We start from the raw sequence: 20,716 nt of genomic DNA, 5'->3' as shown, positions 1-20,716 counted from the left end.
ATACTTGTGTTGTTAATCAATCAGGTCTAGTATCTCCTGAGTTATCCGTTGATTCTTAGTTAATCTTTCCTTCCTTCCTAACATTTCTTCAGCAGCATTCTGCACGACTGTCCATTCTTCCTCCACAGTGTTTCCTTCAGCCTTTTCATTTAGTCCTTGTACAACATGTTCCTCGAAACAGTCCCTCACACTCTTTCCTTCAACTTTTCTACATCCCATCTCCTTGCATTCCTTTCTTCAACTTCAGATGGCATTTCATAACCAACAAGTTGAGGTCAGAGTTCACGCCTGCTCTGGAGAAAATTTTGCCATCCAACACCTGGTTTCTGAAACTCTCCCTAGTCATAATTAAGTTTATTTGATACCTTCCAGTGTCTCCAGGTCTCTTCCACGAATACAGTCGTCGTTTGAGGTGTTTGAACAAAGTATAGCATAGAGTAAATTATGAACGGTGCAGAATTCAACCAGCCGATTTCCTCTTTCATTCATTTGTCCCAGTCCGAATTCTCCAACTCCATTTCCTTCTCTTCCTTGGCCTACCATTGCATTCCAGTCTCCCATGACAATTAGATTTTCGTCACCTTTTACATATTTTATTAAATCTTCTTATATTCTTTCGATTCCTTCATCATCTGCTGAACTCGTAGCGCATATAGATATGCACTATTAGATATGCACTATTGTAGTGGGCATTGGTTTGGAGTCTAACGTGACAACAATAATCTTTTCACTATGCTGGTCGTAGTAGCTTATCCTCTGCCCTATTTTCATATTTATTATTAAACCAACTACATTTTCCCTGTTTTATTTTTTGTTGATAAATCTGTAGTCGCCAGACTAAAAAACCCTGCTCTTCCTGTCAACGTACTCCACTTATACCAACTACATCTAAATTTAGTATATCCGTCTCCCTTTACAGATTCTCTAACCTACCACAACCAATCAAAATGCTAACATTCCATGCCCCGACTCCTCGCAGAATGTCAGTATCCATCTTCCTGATGATCGCCCCCTCTCGTGTAGTCCCCACCCGGAGATCCGAATGGGGGACTATTTTACCTCCGGAATATTTTACCCGGGAGGAAGCCATCATCAGCACATTGTTCATACAGAGTGAGCTGCATGTCTTCGGGAGTTAGTTACGGCTGTAGTTTCCCGTTGCTTTCAGCCGTGTAGCAGTACACACACACATATGTTGAGTATTATTACAAGGCCATATCAGTGAATCATCCAGACTCTCGCCCTTCGCAAACTGAAATTCTGATCCTGGCAGCCCTCCGTGGCCTGAAACCACACTGGTTTTCATCCGCCTTACTCCCAACCGCTGATCGCACCCTCCCTTCCAAAATGCCAGTGAACACTTTGTCTGGTATACTGATCGATGAAATACCTCGGTAGTTGGTGCGATATTCCCTGTTCCCTTGATTATAGATAGTGGCAATTACTGCATTTGTCCAATCAGAAGGTATCTTGCTGACATTCCATCCTAATCTTATTACTCTATGAATCAATTTCATCCTCGCTTTCCCACTATATTTCACAATATCAGGTCAAATTTCATCTATCCCTGCTGCTTTATAACAATGGAGTTTACTGACTCCTTTCCACTTCACCAACATCATTGCCCTCCTCCCCATGAGCTCTGTTGTTCGTGACGTCACCATGAAGATTTACTTTTACGTTGAAGATTTTAAAAATATTCTTTCCACCTGTCCATTATGAGTTCACTTGATTTACCCAAAACAGTATAAATTTCCTGTTTCCTTCCCTTTCTAGGATTGTGATTTACTGTCCAGAAAGGTTTCCCTGCCGATTGACCAAGTTCTTCCAGGTTATTACCAAAATCTTCCACACGACTTCATTTTGGATTCAACAATTACTATTCCCGCTCTGTTTCTTTCATCTACGTAAAATTCCCCTGTACGTCAGTCCTTGTTTGGAGCCATTTCTGATATGCCTCCTTTTTACGTTTGTAAGATGCTTGCCTGGCTGAGTACCTCAGACGGTTGAGGCGCTGGCCTTCTGACTCCAACTTGGCAGGTTCGATCCAGGTTCAGTCCGGTGGTATTTTAAGATGCTCAAACAGGCCAACTTTGTATCGGTAGATTTACTGGCACGTAAAAGAACTCCTACGGAACTAATTCCTGGCACCTCGGCATCTCCGAAAACCATAAAGTACTGCAGTTGGTGGAAAGTAAAAACAAATAATATTATTGCAAGATACTCTCAATTCATCATTCCACCAAGATCCGCACTGTTTCCCATCTTCACACACAGTTGTTCCAAGGCATTACCATGCTGTTTCTACTACAGCATCCCTGTATGCCACTCATTCTCTTTCTATATCCTGAACCTACTTATGTCCATTGTTTGAAACTTTACCCTAATCATATCCCCGGAGATTTTTTACACTTATTCGTCTAGAGACAGATTTCACTTTCTCTATCCTAGGCAGAGAGATGCTTAGTTCACTACGGATCAGATAATGATCCGCATCATCAAAAACCGGGCGAGTTGGCCGTGCGGTTAGGGGCGTGCGGCTGTGAGCTTGCATCCGGGAGATATTGAGTTCGAATCCCACTGTCGGCAGCCCTGAAGATGGTTTTCTGTGGTTTCCTATTTTCACATCAGGCGAATGCTGGGGCTGTACCTTAATTAAGGTCACGGCCGCTTCCTTCCAACTCCTAGGCCTTTTATATCCCATCATCGCCATAAGACCTCTCTGTGTCGGTGCGACGTAAAGCCACTAGCAAAGCATCATAAAAAAATTCCCGGAATACCTGCATGTTTCTAACAGATTTCCTGAATTCAAAGTCAGTTATGATATAATCTGCTGAATGGATCTCATACTCCTGCCCTCCCATGTAGCTGTGCATAGTTTTAATCTCTGCACATGGTTATGAGGGTGTTTAAGGGTTGTAGTAAGGATGTAAAGGAGAGGGCATATACGTCTCTGGTAATATACCAGATAGAGCATGGTTCCAGTGTATGGGACAATCACCAGGATCAATTGTTTCAAAAACTGAAAAAAAAAAAAAAAAAATCCAAAGGAAAGCAGCTCGATGTTTTCTGGGTGATTTCCGACAAAGGAGTAGCGTTACAAAAATGTTGCAAAGTTTGGGCTGGGAAGACTCGGGAGAAAGAAGACAATCTGCTCGACTAAGTGGTATGTTCCAAGCTGTCTGTGGAGAAATGGCGTGGAATGACATTAGTAGACGAATATATTTGAGTGGTGTCTTTAAAAGTAGAAAACATCACAACATGAAGATACAGTCGGAATTCAAGAGGACAAACTGAGGCAAACATTCGTTTATACGAAGGGGAGTTAGGGATTGGAATAAATTACCAAGGGAGGTGTTCAATAAATGTCCAGTTTATTTGCAATCACTTAGGAAAAGGCTAGGAAGAAAGCAGATAGGGAATCTGCCACTTGGGCGACTGTCCTAAATGCAGATCAGTAGTGACTGATTGATTTGAATGATTTGATGCATTTGTAACCGTTAATTTCATACTAGGTCCGACTCGTTTGTTGAATGGTCAGCATACTGGCCTTCGGTTCAGAGGGTCCCGGGTTCGATTCCCGGCCGGGTCGGGGATTTTTAACCTTCATTGGTTAATTCCAATGGCCCGTGGGTTGGGTGTTTGTGCTGTCCCCAACATCCCTGCAACTCGCACACCACACAAAACACTACCCTCCACCACAATAACACGCAGTTACCTAGACATGGCAGATGCCGCCAACCCTCATCGGAGGGTCTGCCTTACAAGGGCTGCACTCGGCTAGAAATAGTCACACGAAATTTAAAAAAATCCCATACTAGGACAGAAGTCCAGTAAATGCTTCGCATTCCTATCAGTTTCTATATCTTCCTCACATTTACCCATCACCTTCTCATACCCTTCAATTTTTTTCCAACTTTGAAAATAGCTCATTAGGACTATTCTATCCTCGTTTTTGACCCTAACTATGACGTCACTCAGTGCTTCATAAAACTTGTCAACTTTCTCCTGCACCCTCACGTAGAGACAATTTTCGTCCTAATTCGTCCAACAGCAAAATCTACCCAACCGGGCGAGTTAGCCGTGCGCGTAGAGGCGCGCGGCTGTGAGCTTGCATCCGGGAGATAGTAGGTTCGAATCCCACTATCGGCAGCCCTGAAAATGGTTTTCCGTGGTTTCCCATTTTCACACCAGGCAAATGCTGGGGCTGTTCCTTAATTAAGGCCACGGCCGCTTCCTTCCAACTCCTAGGCCCTTCCTATCCCATCGTTGCCATAAGACCTATCTGTGTCGGTGCGACGTAAAGCCCCTAGCAAAAAAAAAAAATCTACCCACGCCATTCGCTCATTAACGTTCTTAACGGAAACTATGCTGTGTGCAATAGTACCGCTAATGAAAAGTCCTACACGACAATCAGCCCTTCCCGTTTTAATACCCGTCAAGGACACTTTAAAATCTCCTACCTCTTCCTCGTTATCTCCTCTTACCCGAATATCTTTAACTCCTAACACACCCGGACTCATTCTCTTTGCTGACCCAGCCAGTTCTATTTTCTTTCTTCCATAAGCCCCATTAATACTGATAGCTCTCCATCGAATTCCATTTCGTCCGTTCGCCAAGTTGTTTCCAAGAAGTCCTTTGCCTGTCAAATGGAAGTGGGACTCCGTTACTCCTATGTGTCCGAGGCTGGCTCAAAATGTTCTGAGATCGGTAAATTCTTTTAAGGAGGGTGCTGCCCTACTTATACATAGTCCCAGTGAGGATCTCTCCTCTAACGGGTTAGGGACCACCACTGGATTATATAGTCCTAGCCGTCTGAGAACAAGGTAAGTCATGACTCAGAATATATCTGAGGTGCCCATACCAGCTGGTGTCCCGACTCTCAGAACTACTTACCACGCCACTCAGCCATTGCCCATTACGAACTAGGATATGACTACAGTAAGCCACACCATGAACCATTTCTTTAAATCATTTCAACAAAATCAAACTGTTCTTTGATTTAATGTTCCTTTCGTAAATGTATCACTCATTCAATTAAACTCCAAATGCTTCATTTAGTTTCTCAGTGTACGTTCCTCGTATCACCGTCCATGTGTTTATCTCAAAACGACCTCATAGGCTGGCAAAATCCAAGCCATTTCAGGAGCTTTCTAGCCCCGTATGACCCTCGGGTGTGGTGAGATTTCGCTGTGTCACGCAGTCCCACAGAGATCGCCGTCGCCCCTCTGCTGCACCTGAGTAGTGTTTGATGTCGGTGGAGCTGACGTAATTAGCAATATCTATGAGGGATGTCTGCTAGGAATCTGCATACACCTCGTTCTCTCAACTCACGACGTGGCTATTTATATACTTCCGAAAAAATCCAGCACCTTAAAAAAGTCCTTATTACAACATATATATATAACCTAAAAATAAGAAATTTGCCGTAAATATTTTTCGTAATAATTACTTCTAGAGTACCTCAGACAAACCTATAAAGGAAATTAGGCGACGCACATTTTATTTTTGATCTACGCTCGATTTCTTCTGTGTGGTTTCTGACAAAAGAGTAGGGCAACGGAAATGTTACAAAGTTTGGGTTGGGAAGACATGGGAGAAAGGGGATGAGCTGTACGGCTATCAGTGGAGAGATGGCGTGATATCTTAAAAAAAAAAAATGTCGGACCGGTTCAATATTGCTTGGCCAGTGCCCGCTGCGTCAGCACTAGTCGAAGTCGCACCAGGTCTGAGGGCCGACAAGCGTCACAAACACTGGACATCCAAGGACGATAGAATCCCCACAACCACCCAGTGTTCGAAACAATCAAGTTTTTGTTGTCTGCTGCGAAATTTAGTTTTCTTGACATATGCTCTTTTACAAGCATACACTTGACTTAATATTGACATTGATTTAGAGAAGCATGACTATGTCAAATATTTTGGGAATTTAATGGCCTGTTGATTTCTATATGTAACTAAACAGAGAAGTTGAAATATTATGGAAAATAGTTTGAATAAATGCTGCGTTTTTCCTCATTTATCTGAGCCAGTCAGCTCGGCTGGTGTTACGATGAAAGTGATGCGGAGAAGGGCAAGGAGGAAGCGGTCGTGGCCTATAAAAAGATCTGTCCCCGGCTTTATTGCAGCAGAATGGAAAACCACTCTCAGGATAGCCGATGTTGGGGACCAGCCCCTCCGAATGAAGAGCTCCAAGGTTAGCCAAAGCTAGCCTCTGATATCTGGAATACACCAAAAATATTCTCGGAAACGAGTAGCGACCGACGACGACACGTCCATTGGGAATACATTTTCTTGATAATGGAGAATCATAATTTCTTTAAAGCCTAGTACAAGGTCCCACGTACTTAGCAAATAAGCATTGTTAATCTGTTAGAGGAGAAATGATTGTCCATCATTATAAAAAAATGTACTCCCAACAGTCGCATAATGACAGTTAAGGCTTTCACAGCCATATATTAAAAAATCACACCAAAGAAAATAAAGAACCTTCAGGGCTATTAGGCCCTGTGGATATGTAGTATTTTACCCACGGCGTGAAATTATGCTCGTAATTCTTAGTTTATTACGAGAAATATTTTTGATGTATTCTAGGAATGTTAAAAACGACATAAAAGTAAGTAAATTTAACATTTTAAAATATTATTAATGTATAGAAATTATAAGTTATTACGTTATTGCGAACTTTGTGCCATCCAGCAAATTTGGCACTCTAGGTACGAACCCAACGAGTCCGTTTATGAATTTGGCACTGATTGTAAGGTATAAAATATTGTGAAAAGGCTGAGAAACACTTATCGAAAATAAAACTGTGGAGTAGCTTCCCTCTTTACATTAACTGGAGGCAACCCTACTTACCGGTTGAAGAATGTGTCGCATCTTTCATTGAAGGTGTTGGAGTGTTCAATAAATGCCCAGTAACATCCGTAGCGGGAGAAGCCCCTTGAGTGTTCTGGGTAGTTGGACACAAAATTTGGTTGATGTTGAACATAGTAGTGGAGGGAGCTGCGCTCGTGGTGGTGGCGGTGGTATTGTTTTTACACAGACACTCGAGCAAGTGAACCCGTTCCTCGAGCATGTTGCGGCTGTACGTAGTGGGGTAAGTTGTTTTGCACGTAGTGTGACGAATTGTTTTGTACGTTGTTAAACAAGACTTGTATTTCAATGGACGTGGTTTGCTGGTTGCTACTTGAAAGGTAGAATACTTGAAAGTAGAACTTCCCGGTCCAAACCCAACTTTAATTTTAACTTCAACTTGAGCTGAATGTTGCCCCTCATCGTTAGAAGGGCTGTGTGGTAGTGGTTCGAGCTTCTTGTTTGGAATGACTCTCCCATTTTGTAATTGTGGAGAATGATTGTATGACCCTATACTTTCGGTCGGTTCTCTGACTGGATCTTTTCCTTGGTTAATGATCTGTCCGTTGATATTTCCAAGATCTTTCTGATCGGTGTCATAATTCTTATCACCGTTAGGAACATTTACTTTCTTACTGATTTGCCCATCGATATTTTCAATACGTTGTTGATTAGTATCACTACTTATTTCAACGTTGATGAAATTTCCCTGTGTACTGATGAGCCCGTTAGCGATGCTTAAATTTGGCTGACTAATACCACTATTACTTGGAAAGTTCCATTGATTACTTATTGGAATATTAACGGTTCCAGTATTTAACTGCGTATTACCACCAATCTTATAACACACTGGGACGTTTCCTTGACTACTTTTCTGCCCATCAAAATTCTCTTGATCCGTATATGTCGGCATGCCTGTGGCGGTATAAGAAGAAATATAATTATTACTAAGAATTTCCTCTGTTTCCTTCGTAACAAATGCTGAGAAAGTTGCTGCTTCTGTCGTTTCAAAAACATTGCTCTCCATCATGTGCTCCGATGTTGCCAGAGCTTTCGAATTCAATTTTTGGACTCCGACGGCGCCCTGATTAGAAACATTACTATTCGTGAACCATCCTTTTCCTTTGCCTTTATGTAAGACTCGCGGAGTATTGATTGGTCTACCATTTGATACTGGAAGGACTTTTCGTCCTGTAAACATAGTTCTATGATGTCTAAGGGTCGACCTAAGGGTAAGTTTCATACGATCATGTAAAGCATGTCTGTGCTTCTCGTTTAACTGATTCTGTGGTCGCTCTGCGTCCTTATCGCTCTCACCAGCAACTAACTCTTCCTTTGCTTTCCTGGTAACGATGTTCTCGTCTTGGACATGAAGTTGACTTGAGATACCTGGTGTGACAGGCTTAATCATCAACTCTATATTGACGGAATGGGTGACAGATTGGTCATACCCCTCGTCTAATTTGTTAGCATTACTTTCAGGAACAAGTTGCTGCACTTGCTTTCTGTTTATGTCACATTCAGTTTCATTCTCCAGACCGATATTACTTTCCGTTGCTCTACCACTATATGATCGATTTTCTTCAGGAATTTGTATTGGTGATGTATACGACAGAGTTTCCTCCGGTTCTTCTGATTCCTCCTTCAGACCAACAAGGGGAACCTGTCTTATCCCGTTCCCGTATTCATCATCTGAACTCTCCAGGGAAGTGGTAGCCATTTCAGACTTAATGTGATTGTGCATCTTACTTTCATTGTGGCTATTTAACTGAACTCCATATTCTCTTTCAGCACGTGTAAACTGTTCAGTTGTATAACTCTCCGCTAGCTTGAACTCAGAAAATGCCTGTCCAAAATACTGGGTAACGTTTTGAGATTTCTCCTCCGGGTCACTCGCTTTGTTATAAGAATGACCTGAATCTTCGCGCGCTGCATCAGAGGCTTCACTATATTCTAAAGTTGCTTTTAAGTTATGAGATGTATTATCTTCTTCACATTTTGTCGGATAAATATAGTTGGAGCTAATTTTGCCCTGTTGCAATTTAGCACCCGCTACTATACGATTAGCACCTTCAAAGAATAGAACTGATAGACACACTGTGTAAGTTAACAGCCACATATATTTCCATTTCTGTCATTTAATTCACATGTATAATATTCTATAAAATATTTTTTCCTATGGTCCCATTTGCGATTTAATATGAATGTAACCATGACAATTCAGTGGAACTGCACGGAAATATTATTGTCCCCAACAATGAACCTACATTTCGGTTAATCCCGCATCGTTTAACGGGATGTTATTTAATTGTATTTTTCCTGAAAACAATAACTACCACCAAAACAATGCAAGGGAGGGGGAAAATTACTCGTGGCGTTAAAATGATAATAATTCAGGGCAGCATTGTGCTTTTGCCCTGTCTGGCTTCTTCTTTCTTCGTTTCTCCTTTACTGACGTTGATGAGAATCTATATCCCTCTTTTTCTGTCGTAGGGTACGTTCTGCATATGTAGCTATCTGATCCCAACATTCCTGGTTCCATAACATAACTAGAACAATTCATTCTGGTGTCAGTTCTCCTTGCTCAACTTCTAAACATCTTCTTCGTGTAGACCAATACTCACATACAAAAGGAAAAAGAAAACGGTGTGAAGTACATGGTCAGCAACATTACAATAAATACCGTACACATTGGATCGCTCGCTCTGCCTATTCTATGTAGACATTTTCTAAAGTATCCGTGGTCTGTCAAGAGCTGCCTAAGGTAATAATTAACTTCACCATGTGCCCATGCTACCCAGATCGCTATCAGCCGCTTAGTCCATTTACCTCGTGGATCTTCCTCCCATCTTTGCTGCCATCGTTCCATTCGTTTGCCGTAAACCAGCTTCTTGGCGCATTTCTTACCTTACATTTCTTACATTTCTTACCGAACTCTCCTTGAGTACGCCAGGCTTCCTGTCTCTGTGGTACGTCCAAGATGCACGCTGGTTTTCTGAGTCAGACAGTCGGCGCCGATTCGCATAAGTATATCCTTTGTTGTTGAGCGGGACTGGCCATAATGCACCTGCGCGCAGGAAGCCTGCGCACTGGTAGTCTGACTCTGATATTTACCGGAATGATTAGTTCATTCTCGTTTCAGACAACCTGCCGCGCAGGCTGTTGATTATCGTGTTGAGTGTGGTAATTCGCCCAGTTCTTCGTAAGCCTGTGTTCAATTAAAAAAATAAAAATAAAACGTATTCGAACTCATTCTGAAATATTAGAAAAATCTGTTTTCGTCGGCAAGTAACTGTGGAAAAAGGTGTTTGTATTCCCCGTAAATATATCTTAATTCATCAGTTGGATGTACTGTATATCACTTCTCATTGGTTGTAACATTGTCGCTTAGCAGCAATAGAGCTGCAGCCTGTTCTCTTGTTAGTTCCATGCTACATTGATCAGCTGTACCTCATGTTTTTTCTTTTGTGGCAGCTCTGTCTGCCCTGACAACCAGCTTTCATAATGGCCACATCCCACCTGCCGCTCGGAGTCAGACAGTCAGCACCGATCGTCTGACTCAGACAACCAGCGCGCATCTTGGACGTACCCTCTCTAACGCAAGTAAGTCAATCGGTGGTACTGCTGTTACTGTAAGGATCCCAGGTTCGGATACCGTACGATATGCACTTGTAATTCTTAAAGCTGATCTCCGCTCTATTGTAGCTATCCTTCGCCGGTATTTTCCATACTTTAAAGACTCAGTCCAAGTTTCAGAACCATACAGAAGTATTGATTGAACTATCGACATGAAAAGTCTCCTCTTGATAGATTTTGAACATTTTACATTGATCATTAATCTGCTTACCGCAATAGTTGTTTTGTTTTGTCTACCACACGTTTCATATGATCCCAGAATGTATGTTTGGTATCAAGTGTCACGCCAAGATACTTTATACTTCTAGATGTTTCGATCACTGTTTGTCCAAACTGCATTGGAATGATGACCATAATTCGTTTTCTTGTCAAAAGAACAATCTTTGTTTTATGATCTGCTAGAAGTAATGTGTGATTTGCCATCTATTCTTTAACATATCGCATAACTTTATTCAACTTAAACTGAGCCAACTCTAAATCTCGAGTTACTATCGAAACAACTACATCATCATCATAACCCACTAGAATAGTGTCTTCTGGCATCTCCAATCGCAACAAACCGTCATACATGATATTCCAAAGATTTAATCCAGGGATAGACACTTGTGATCCACCAGTTATGAGACGTTTCATTCATGGGCGCCCATATGACGGTTTGTAGGGAAGGGCCTAGACCTGCGGGTATGTAGTATTTTAAAAATTTTGGTAGGAGAACAGCGACTTACTTTCCACAGTAGAATAACACCCATGATACCCCGTGCCTGTTGGTGAGGGCGGTACTGCAACTTCTACGTAATACCGACTTTTAAATCATTTTATTGGAAGAAAAACACCTGACTACATTAGATTTTTGCCTTTCGCTGAGAGGTAGAGGGGGCCGCCCCCCCCCCTATCCCCCGGGGATGGGCGCCCTTGGTTTCATTCTCTGACCATCTTCTGCATAATATATTAGAGTACGATCTTTCAATGCTTCTTATTATGTGCATACTCTGGTAGTTTAAAGGTTTCTTGAAGGGCTTCCAACATGTCATTCTGTCTTGCCGAGTTGAAAGCACTCTTAACATCCGAAGTCACAAAAATCGCCCGTTTGTGCGCTTTCTGCTATATTCACTACTTCTTGCACTGCATCAAATTGTTGAGTGTACTCTACTCTAATTTAAGATGTTGCAAATAATAAACATACCTTAGTACGGGAAAGTCAAGAGGTCAGATAATTGTAATTATTTTCGTGAATGGATCCAGCCGAATTGGCTTGATAAAGAAGCAAATAAGGGAAGGGCCAGAAAGATGGAGTTAGCCTATAAATTAGTACAGAATAGATAGGCCTACAACAAAAGAACGATATCCTACAGGGCAAAGGTCAGATACTACAGCACGGTTATCAAGACAGAGGGACTTAACAGGTCAGAATGTCTGACACTCAATAAGAAAGGAAAAATAGAATATCTAGAGGAGAAAGAAAGGAAAATCTTGTGAAAAAAACAGGAGGAAGAGGAGAAATTAAGATCTATACAAACAGACGGAGAAGATCACGTACACTATACGTAAGAGCAGACTGAAATTTTATGGGCACCTCTCAAGAATGAATGAGAGTCGACTAACAAAGAAAATCTTTAATTACATAATCAAATTAAAAGCAACTATTAAATGGGTAGAAAAATCAAGAAAGGACATGGAGAAAGGTGGCATCAGTCCAAAAGAAATCTTTAATAGACGTATGTTTCGAGCTAAAATTGATAAATTCAAGGTGTTCCAGGAAAAGCAAAATGAAAAGTCCAAGAACATGTGGTCAGAGGAGTAGAAGAGGAACCACAGCGAAATGATGAAGAGGTTCTGGGAGAAGAAAGGACTAACCACCAAGTCAATTGTTTACCGTGGTCCGAACTAGACCAAAATAATAATAATAATAATAATAATAATAATAATAATAATAATAATAATAATAATAATAATAATAATAATAATAATAATCGGACTCATTGGCTGAATGATCAACGTTGAGGTCCACAGTTCAGAGGGTTCTGGGTTCGATTCTCGACCGAGTCGGGGATTTCAATATCGTGTGATTAATTCTTCTGACTCGGGGACGGGGTGTTTGTCTTTGTCCCAACATTCTCCTCTTCGTGTCCAGACAACACACCACACTACCAACCAACGCAGAAATACGCAATAGTGATTACATCCCTGCACGTAGGGTTGGCGTCAGGAAGGGCATCCGACCGTAAAACAGGGCCAAAACCATATGTGCGACAGCTCGCACCCGCGACTCCACAAGTGTTGGAAAAGCGGTAGAATAATAATAAAAATAATAATAATAATAATAATAATAATAATAATAATAATAATAATAATAATAATAATAATAATAATAATAATAATAATAATAATAATACACTGACTGACAGAGCAAATGCAACACCAAGAAGGAGTGGTCAGAACTTTATGCCAATTGCAGGGTAGACTGACGTCACTGAGGTATGCTCATGATGTGAAATGCGCCACTGTGCTGCGCACGTAGCGAACGATAAATGGGACACGGCGTTGGCGAATGGCCCACTTCGTACCGTGATTTCTCAGCCGACAGTCATTGTAGACCGTGTTGTCGTGTGCCACAGGACACGTGTATAGCTAAGAATGCCAGGCCGCCGTCAACGGAGGTATTTCCAGCAGACAGACGACTTTACGAGGGGTATGGTGATCGGGCTGAGAAGGGCAGGTAGGTCGCTTCGTCAAATCGCAGCCGATACCCATAGGGATGTGTCCACGGTGCAGCGCCTGTGGCGAAGATGGTTGGCGCAGGGACATGTGGCACGTGCGAGGGGTCCAGGCGCAGCCCGAGTGACGTCAGCACGCGAGGATCGGTGCATCCGCCGCCAAGCGGTGGCAGCCCCGCACGCCACGTCAACCGCCATTCTTCAGCATGTGCAAGACACCCTGCTGTTCCAATATCGACCAGAACAATTTCCCGTCGATTGGTTGAAGGAGGCCTGCACTCCCGGCGTCCGCTCAGAAGACTACCATTGACTCCACAGCATAGACGTGCACGCCTGGCATGGTGCCGGGCTAGAGCGACTTGGATGAGGGAATGGCGGAACGTCGTCGTGTTCTCCGATGAGTCACGCTTCTGTTCTGTCAGTGATAGTCACCGCAGACGAGTGTGGCGTCGGCGTGGAGAAAGGTCAAATCCGGCAGTAACTGTGGAGCGCCCTACCGCTAGACAACGCGGCATCATGGTTTGGGGCGCTATTGCGAATGATTCCACGTCACCTCTAGTGCGTATTCAAGGCACGTTAAATGCCCACCGCTACGTGCAGCATGTGCTGCGGCCGGTGGCACTCCCGTACCTTCAGGGGCTGCCCAATGCTCTGTTTCAGCAGGATAATGCCCGCCCACACACTGCTTGCATCTCCCAACAGGCTCTACGAGGTGTACAGATGCTTCCGTGGCCAGCGTACTCTCCGGATCTCTCACCAATCGAACACGTGTGGGATCTCATTGGACGCCGTTTGCAAACTCTGCCCCAGCCTCGTACGGACGACCAACTGTGGCAAATGGTTGACAGAGAATGGAGAACCATCCCTCAGGACACCATCCGCACTCTTATTGACTCTGTACCTCGACGTGTTTCTGCGTGCATCGCCGCTCGCGGTGGTCCTACATCCTACTGAGTCGATGCCGTGCGCATTGTGTAACCTGCATATCGGTTTGAAATAAACATCAATTATTCGTCCGTGCCGTCTCTGTTTTTTCCCCAACTTTCATCCCTTTCGAACCACTCCTTCTTGGTGTTGCATTTGCTCTGTCAGTCAGTGTAATAATAATAATAATAATAATAATAATAATAATAATAATAATAATAATAATAATAATAATAATAATAATAATAATAATAATAATAATAATAATACAGGGCGTCGGCCTAGAGAATTCTGGAAACTTCCTCTCCGCTATAAAAGTTGGGACCTTTTGGGCCATGTTGTCTTTCGATCGCTCCAGTTCATAGAGGAGGCAGGGGTTCTTGCCTCGTCCATTTCCGAAAGGTCCACCAGTTCAAGGTAATGGCAGACATCTTTTAAACATGTAATAGTCGCTGAAAGCTAACTCGAGAGGAAGGTTTCAAAATCCTTTCATAATGTAAAATTCTATTCTAAACACCTTAGTCTAATTTAGGTAAGTTGCTAAATAGTGGGAACCCTCTTTTATTCCCCTTCTACTTGGTTTAGAGGTGACTATGATTTCGTAAACTTTAAAATTTACCTCTTCCCTAGTCACCTCTGTAGTATAGGCTTAGCCTCTGTAACTTCGGACCATAAGCCCACATAGGGTTTTCAGTATGTTCAAGGGAATTTCAAAGGAGTGCAAGTTTTCGCCTCCTAACATTTTAATTTACGGCCAATAATTTTCATCTTTTCTTTTTCCAATAAGGCCATGTAGAATGGGCATGTATTGTCCATGTTAAATTGTAACTTCCAATTTAAGTGCAACTTAGACTGATGAACGGATAAATGAAAACTGTTTGTTTTTTGTAAAAGTTAGTTTGTGCCTCGGAGAAGGCTTGAAACCTGTAAATTTTTGAGAAGAGTCTCCTACTTAAGTATGTGAAGCAAAGATGCTCTTTGGGAATGTAGTAAATTTTGGAGCTCAATGTCCTCGAGGATTTATTGAAGGGAGCAGTGGTGCTGTTGTAAAAATTGTAACTTTGGAGCTTCAAGCTCATTTGTTAAATCGTTGTTGTCCGATTGTTCTAGACTTTTCCAATATTGTTTCTCGAGCTCACGAACTAACTTTTGTTCTATTGTTATTTGTTATTGTTTAGCAAAATTTAATATCTGAAAAGAAACAGAAAAAGACAAGGAAAGGAATAAAATTTCGAATTTTATAGTTTTAAATTACAATTTGATCTTTTCTCTATCCGCCAATTTATGCCCGCACCTTCTTACACCTGTGTGCTCCATGGTATCCCTGTAATAATAATAATAATAATAATAATAATAATAATAATAATAATAATAATAATAATAATAATAATAATAATAATAATTTTAAGAAATAACAACAATAATTCAACCGGTTCATGTGAATGGTACTCAAGTATCAGGTGCTGAAAATCCATCGCAAGTGCCATCACGTATATCTGTCCCTCCTGTAACTCCGTCATCGACTACAACCTGCATGGCAGGGCAGCAACAGCTGCTATAATAATTTCTACGAGTACCAAGGAAAAGGAGTGATATAAAAGACGCTGGACAAGTCTCTTACACATTTGTTTACCGCATATTCCCAACCTTCTTCCTATGGTGAAGACGAAGATTTTGAAGACTTTTGTACTGGATTTCTGGAGCGAGTTGGCTACACAGTTTGGGTCACGTAGCTGTTAGCTTGTATTCGGGGGATGGTGGTTTCCCTGAAATGTTTTTCGGTGATTTTTCATGTACACACCAAGAACATGCTCGGAATGTTCCCCAGTTGAGGGCACGGTCGCTTCCGTCCTAATCCTATCCTATCCTGGAGTTCTGGATTAAACTCTGCTGACCTCTTGCCTAACAGAAGGACTGTTTTCCTTATCTCTGCTTCTGGTAGTATCTGAAGTGTATATGACATTCGTTTTTCAACATATTTTATAATGTCGGGTCCGAGTTTCTGTTTGACTACAGATCCTTGGAAATATAGGAATACACAGGGCTACTTAGCAATCACGAGGAATTTTATATGAGAAGGTTTCCAAGCGTTAGTTCTCGGAGTGTATGGCTCATTTCAAACATTTTCTAGGAATAGTCATAAATGCGAGTAACGAGCCGGCGAAAGGGAAAATGGGAAAGAACAAAACGAAATGAAGATATAGTATTGCTACTTATAAGTACTTACTAAGGTGCGGTTAGGGGCTCCAAGAGGCAACAGGTATAGCGAATGTTCCTCCCAAACGTTGTCCTGCAACTTGTATTATGTTACTTTTATATGCTAATACTCCAACCTAATACTACAGTGTAACACAGAGCCTCTCAGGGTGCATGCATGCGTGCATTGCGCGGTGCACGGTGCAAAAGACGACTTCGCTTGGTTGACCAAAGTGCAGACCCCCACTCCTCGATTTGGAGAATTGGTGCTCTCTCTCTCTCTTTCCCCACGCCTGTCTCGCTCGCTCCGCCTGTCTCTCTCTTTCTCACTTGCTCTGTAGCGCTCCAAATCCGAGCCGAGTTGAGCCGAGCTTAGCCGAGTAGCTCAGGGACGAAGCGTTGGTCCGAGCCGAGTGGGACCGATGCACTGTGCACAGGAACTCTGCGCCTCAGTTTGCACGCGTGAGATTTTGGGCGTTTGAGGGGCCCTCTGTATTGGATACACAGGAACATGATACTGGAGAGTAACCATTTGTCCCATCCCTAATGCTCACTCCAAATCAGAGTTGCATGCAACAATCAAATTTCTAAGGGCTAAACGGCTCAATTGCACGTACATTCATCGTGAAATCACTGCTGTATATAGTGAGCGTGCAATTTATCGTCCAGGTGTTAGATAGACAGATAAGAAATGGGTGAGCCCTGTCTTCACAGAGCTCCACACGTAGGTCTATGAAGACCCTTTGTACCCCTTAAACAGGTTTGCCTAGTCCAGCCCTAGTGCTCCTATAAAGGATACTAGTGTCCGGATATTGGCATTCCTGATGTCTTCCAGGCTCACAAAATGTGAGCCAAGGTATCGATGTCTGGTGCTTGCAAGAGCTTCGTACTGACATAATACATGAGCGGAGGTCTCCTCCTCCTTACTGCATCTTCTACACATCGGATCCTGGGTGATTTTCATGATGTGTAGGTGTCTCTGTAAGGTATTGTGGCCTGTTAACAGTCCATCTACCATTCTCATTCTGGTCCTATTCAAATTCATTAGGACCTTTTTATAACTTTGGCTAGGCCCTTTGATAAGTTCACGTGCCTGCCTTGCTATAGTTAACCTCTTCCAAATATCTAAGTGAGACTGGTTTGTCCTCTGGGATATTACCAGTCTCACACTTCGGAGTGACACTCCCAGGAAGGGCTCTGGTCCTGTGAAAGAACCTTTTGAGCCTTGTTTCGCTAGTTTGTCAGCTTATTCATTTCCACTGATACCTGTGTGCCCAGGGACCCATAATAGGGTAACTGAGCTAAATTCACACAGCTGATCTAACATCCTTTGGCATTCCCATACCAGTTTTGATGTTGTTTTAACTGCACATAGTGCTTTTAGTGCTGCCTGGCTATCACTGCAAATAGTGATGCATCTTCTGTGTCCAGGCATATTCCATATATATACAGCACAGGCTAGTATTGCATATACTTCGGCCTGGAAAACAGTAGCAATTTACCCATAGGAAGGGAGAGCCTTGTCTTAGGCCCCCAGACCCCGGCGCCTGTGCCCGTCTCCGTCCGCGAGCCATCTGTGTACCATGTACAGCCCCCAGACTTAAGACGGGCCCCAGCATCCGCGGCCCACTCCTCCCTTGTGGGTATCACCACTGTAAATTTATAATCTATATAAATAAAATTGTATCTGTTTGTCTGTTTGTCTGTTTGTCTGTTCCACCATCACGTCGAAACGGCTGGATAGATCTCAACCAAACTTCATATTTAGAGTATACTCATCCCGGGGAAGGTTTAGATACGCATATCATTTTAAAATCTTTGAATACACGGGGGGTTTATAAGAAAACCAGAATGGTTTTTCCACCATCACGTCGAAACGGCTGGATAGATCTCAACCAAACTTCATATTTAGAGTATACTCCTCCCGGGGAAGGTTTCGATATGCATATCATTTTAAAATATTTGAATACACGGGGGGTTTATAGGAAAACCAGAATGGTTTTTCCACCATCACGTCGAAACGGCTGGATAGATCTCAACCAAACTTCATATTTAGAGTATACTCCTCCCGGGGAAGGTTTCGATATGCATATCATTTTAAAATCCTTGAATACACGGGGGGTTTCTAGGAAAACCAGAATGGTTTTTCCACCATCACGTCGAAACGGCTGGATAGATCTCAACCAATTTTCATATTTAGAGTATACTCACCCCGGGGAAGGTTTCGATATGCATATCATTTTAAAATCTTTGAATACACGGGCGGTTTGTAGGAAAACCAGAATGGTTTTTTCCACCATCACGTCGAAACGGCTGGATAGATCTCAACCAAACTATATATTTAGAGTATACTCCTCCCGAGGAAGCTTTCGATATGCATATCATTTTAAAATCTTTGAATACACGGAGGGTTTATAGGAAAACCAGAATGGTTTTTCCACCATCACGTCGAAACGGCTGGATAGATCTCAACCAAACTTCATATTTAGAGTATACTCGTCCCGGGGAAGGTTTCGATATGCATATCATTTTAAAATCTTTGAATAGACGGGGCTTTATAGGAAGACAAGAATGGTTTTTCCACCATCACGTCGAAACGGCTCGATAGATCTCAACTAAACTTCGTATTTAGAGTATACTCCTCCCGGGGAAGGTTTTGATATGCATATCATTTTAAAATCTTTGAATACACGGGGGGTTATAGGGAAACCAGAATGGTTTTTCCACCATCACGTCGAAACGGCTGGATAGATCTCAACCAAACTTCATATTTAGAGTATACTCGTCCCGGGGAAGGTTTCGATATGCATATCATTTTAAAATCTTTCAATAGACGGGGCTTTATAGGAAGACAAGAATGGTTTTTCCACCATCACGTCGAAACGGCTCGATAGATCTCAACTAAACTTCGTATTTAGAGTATACTCACCCCGGGGAAGGTTTCGATATGCATATCATTTTAAAATCTTTGAATACACGGGCGGTTTGTAGGAAAACCAGAATGGTTTTTTCCACCATCACGTCGAAACGGCTGGATAGATCTCAACCAAACTATATATTTAGAGTATACTCCTCCCGAGGAAGCTTTCGATATGCATATCATTTTAAAATCTTTGAATACACGGAGGGTTTATAGGAAAACCAGAATGGTTTTTCCACCATCACGTCGAAACGGCTGGATAGATCTCAACCAAACTTCATATTTAGAGTATACTCGTCCCGGGGAAGGTTTCGATATGCATATCATTTTAAAATCTTTGAATAGACGGGGCTTTATAGGAAGACAAGAATGGTTTTTCCACCATCACGTCGAAACGGCTCGATAGATCTCAACTAAACTTCGTATTTAGAGTATACTCCTCCCGGGGAAGGTTTTGATATGCATATCATTTTAAAATCTTTGAATACACGGGGGGTTATAGGGAAACCAGAATGGTTTTTCCACCATCACGTCGAAACGGCTGGATAGATCTCAACCAAACTTCATATTTAGAGTATACTCCTCCCGGGGAAGGTTTCGATATGCATATCATTTTAAAATCTTTGAATAGACGGGGCTTTATAGGAAGACAAGAATGGTTTTTCCACCATCACGTCGAAACGGCTCGATAGATCTCAACTAAACTTCATATTTAGAGTATACTCCTCCCGGGGAAGGTTTCGATATGCACATCATTTTATAATCTTTGAATACACGGGGGGTTTATAGGAAAACCAGAATGTTTTTCTCCACCATCACGTCGAAACGGCTGGATAGATCACAACCAAACTTCATATTTAGAGTATACTCCTCCCGGGGAAGGTTTCGATATGCATATCATTTTAGAAACTTTGAATACACGGGGGGTTTATAGGAAAAGCAGAATGGTTTTTCCACCATCACGTCGAAACGGGTGGATACATCTCAACCAAATTTCATATTTAGAGTATACTCATCCCGGGGACGGTTTCGATATGCATATCATTTTAAAATCTTTGAATAGACGGGGGTTTATACGAAAAGCAGAATGGTTTTTCCACCATCACGTGGAAACGGCTGGATAGATCTCAACCAAACTTCATATTTAGAGTATACTCATCCCGGGGAAGGTTTCGATATGCATATCATTTTAAAATCTTTGAATAGACGGGGGGTTTATAGGAAAACCAGAATGGGTGGTTTTCCTCCATTTTCTCTTTTACTATTGATTTTCTGTAAACTTCGTTTACCGTACGTTAAACGGCTCTTCATTATAAACAACTTTCGTTTTGTTCATAATTTACCTTACTCTTCACATGACGGAGAAATTTACAATTTTCCGCTGGTATCATGCTCTGCATTGAGTGACCGACAGACCGACAACGAACCTACAGGTTACCATGGCAACGTCTCTGCATGTCAGCAGGGAAGT

At 42.2% G+C, this 20,716-nt stretch overlaps 1 protein-coding gene across 1 annotated transcript in view; it reads left to right on the top strand.

Annotated features, from left to right (window-relative positions):
* LOC137501008 (uncharacterized) overlaps positions 1-20,716 on the top strand; it is a 175,095-nt gene that overhangs the window by 57,708 nt on the left and 96,671 nt on the right. Inside the window, exon 3 of the mRNA XM_068227843.1 lies at positions 10,330-10,458. Within this exon, the coding sequence (XP_068083944.1) occupies positions 10,330-10,458 (129 nt within the window). The remainder of the gene's footprint in view (positions 1-10,329; positions 10,459-20,716) is intronic.

Source organism: Anabrus simplex, chromosome 1 (genome assembly GCF_040414725.1).
Source record: "Anabrus simplex isolate iqAnaSimp1 chromosome 1, ASM4041472v1, whole genome shotgun sequence".
Classification (NCBI taxonomy): domain Eukaryota; kingdom Metazoa; phylum Arthropoda; class Insecta; order Orthoptera; family Tettigoniidae; genus Anabrus; species Anabrus simplex.
The sequence above is the reverse complement of the archived record's forward strand: the minus strand, read 5'-3'. Positions and strand labels throughout refer to the sequence as shown.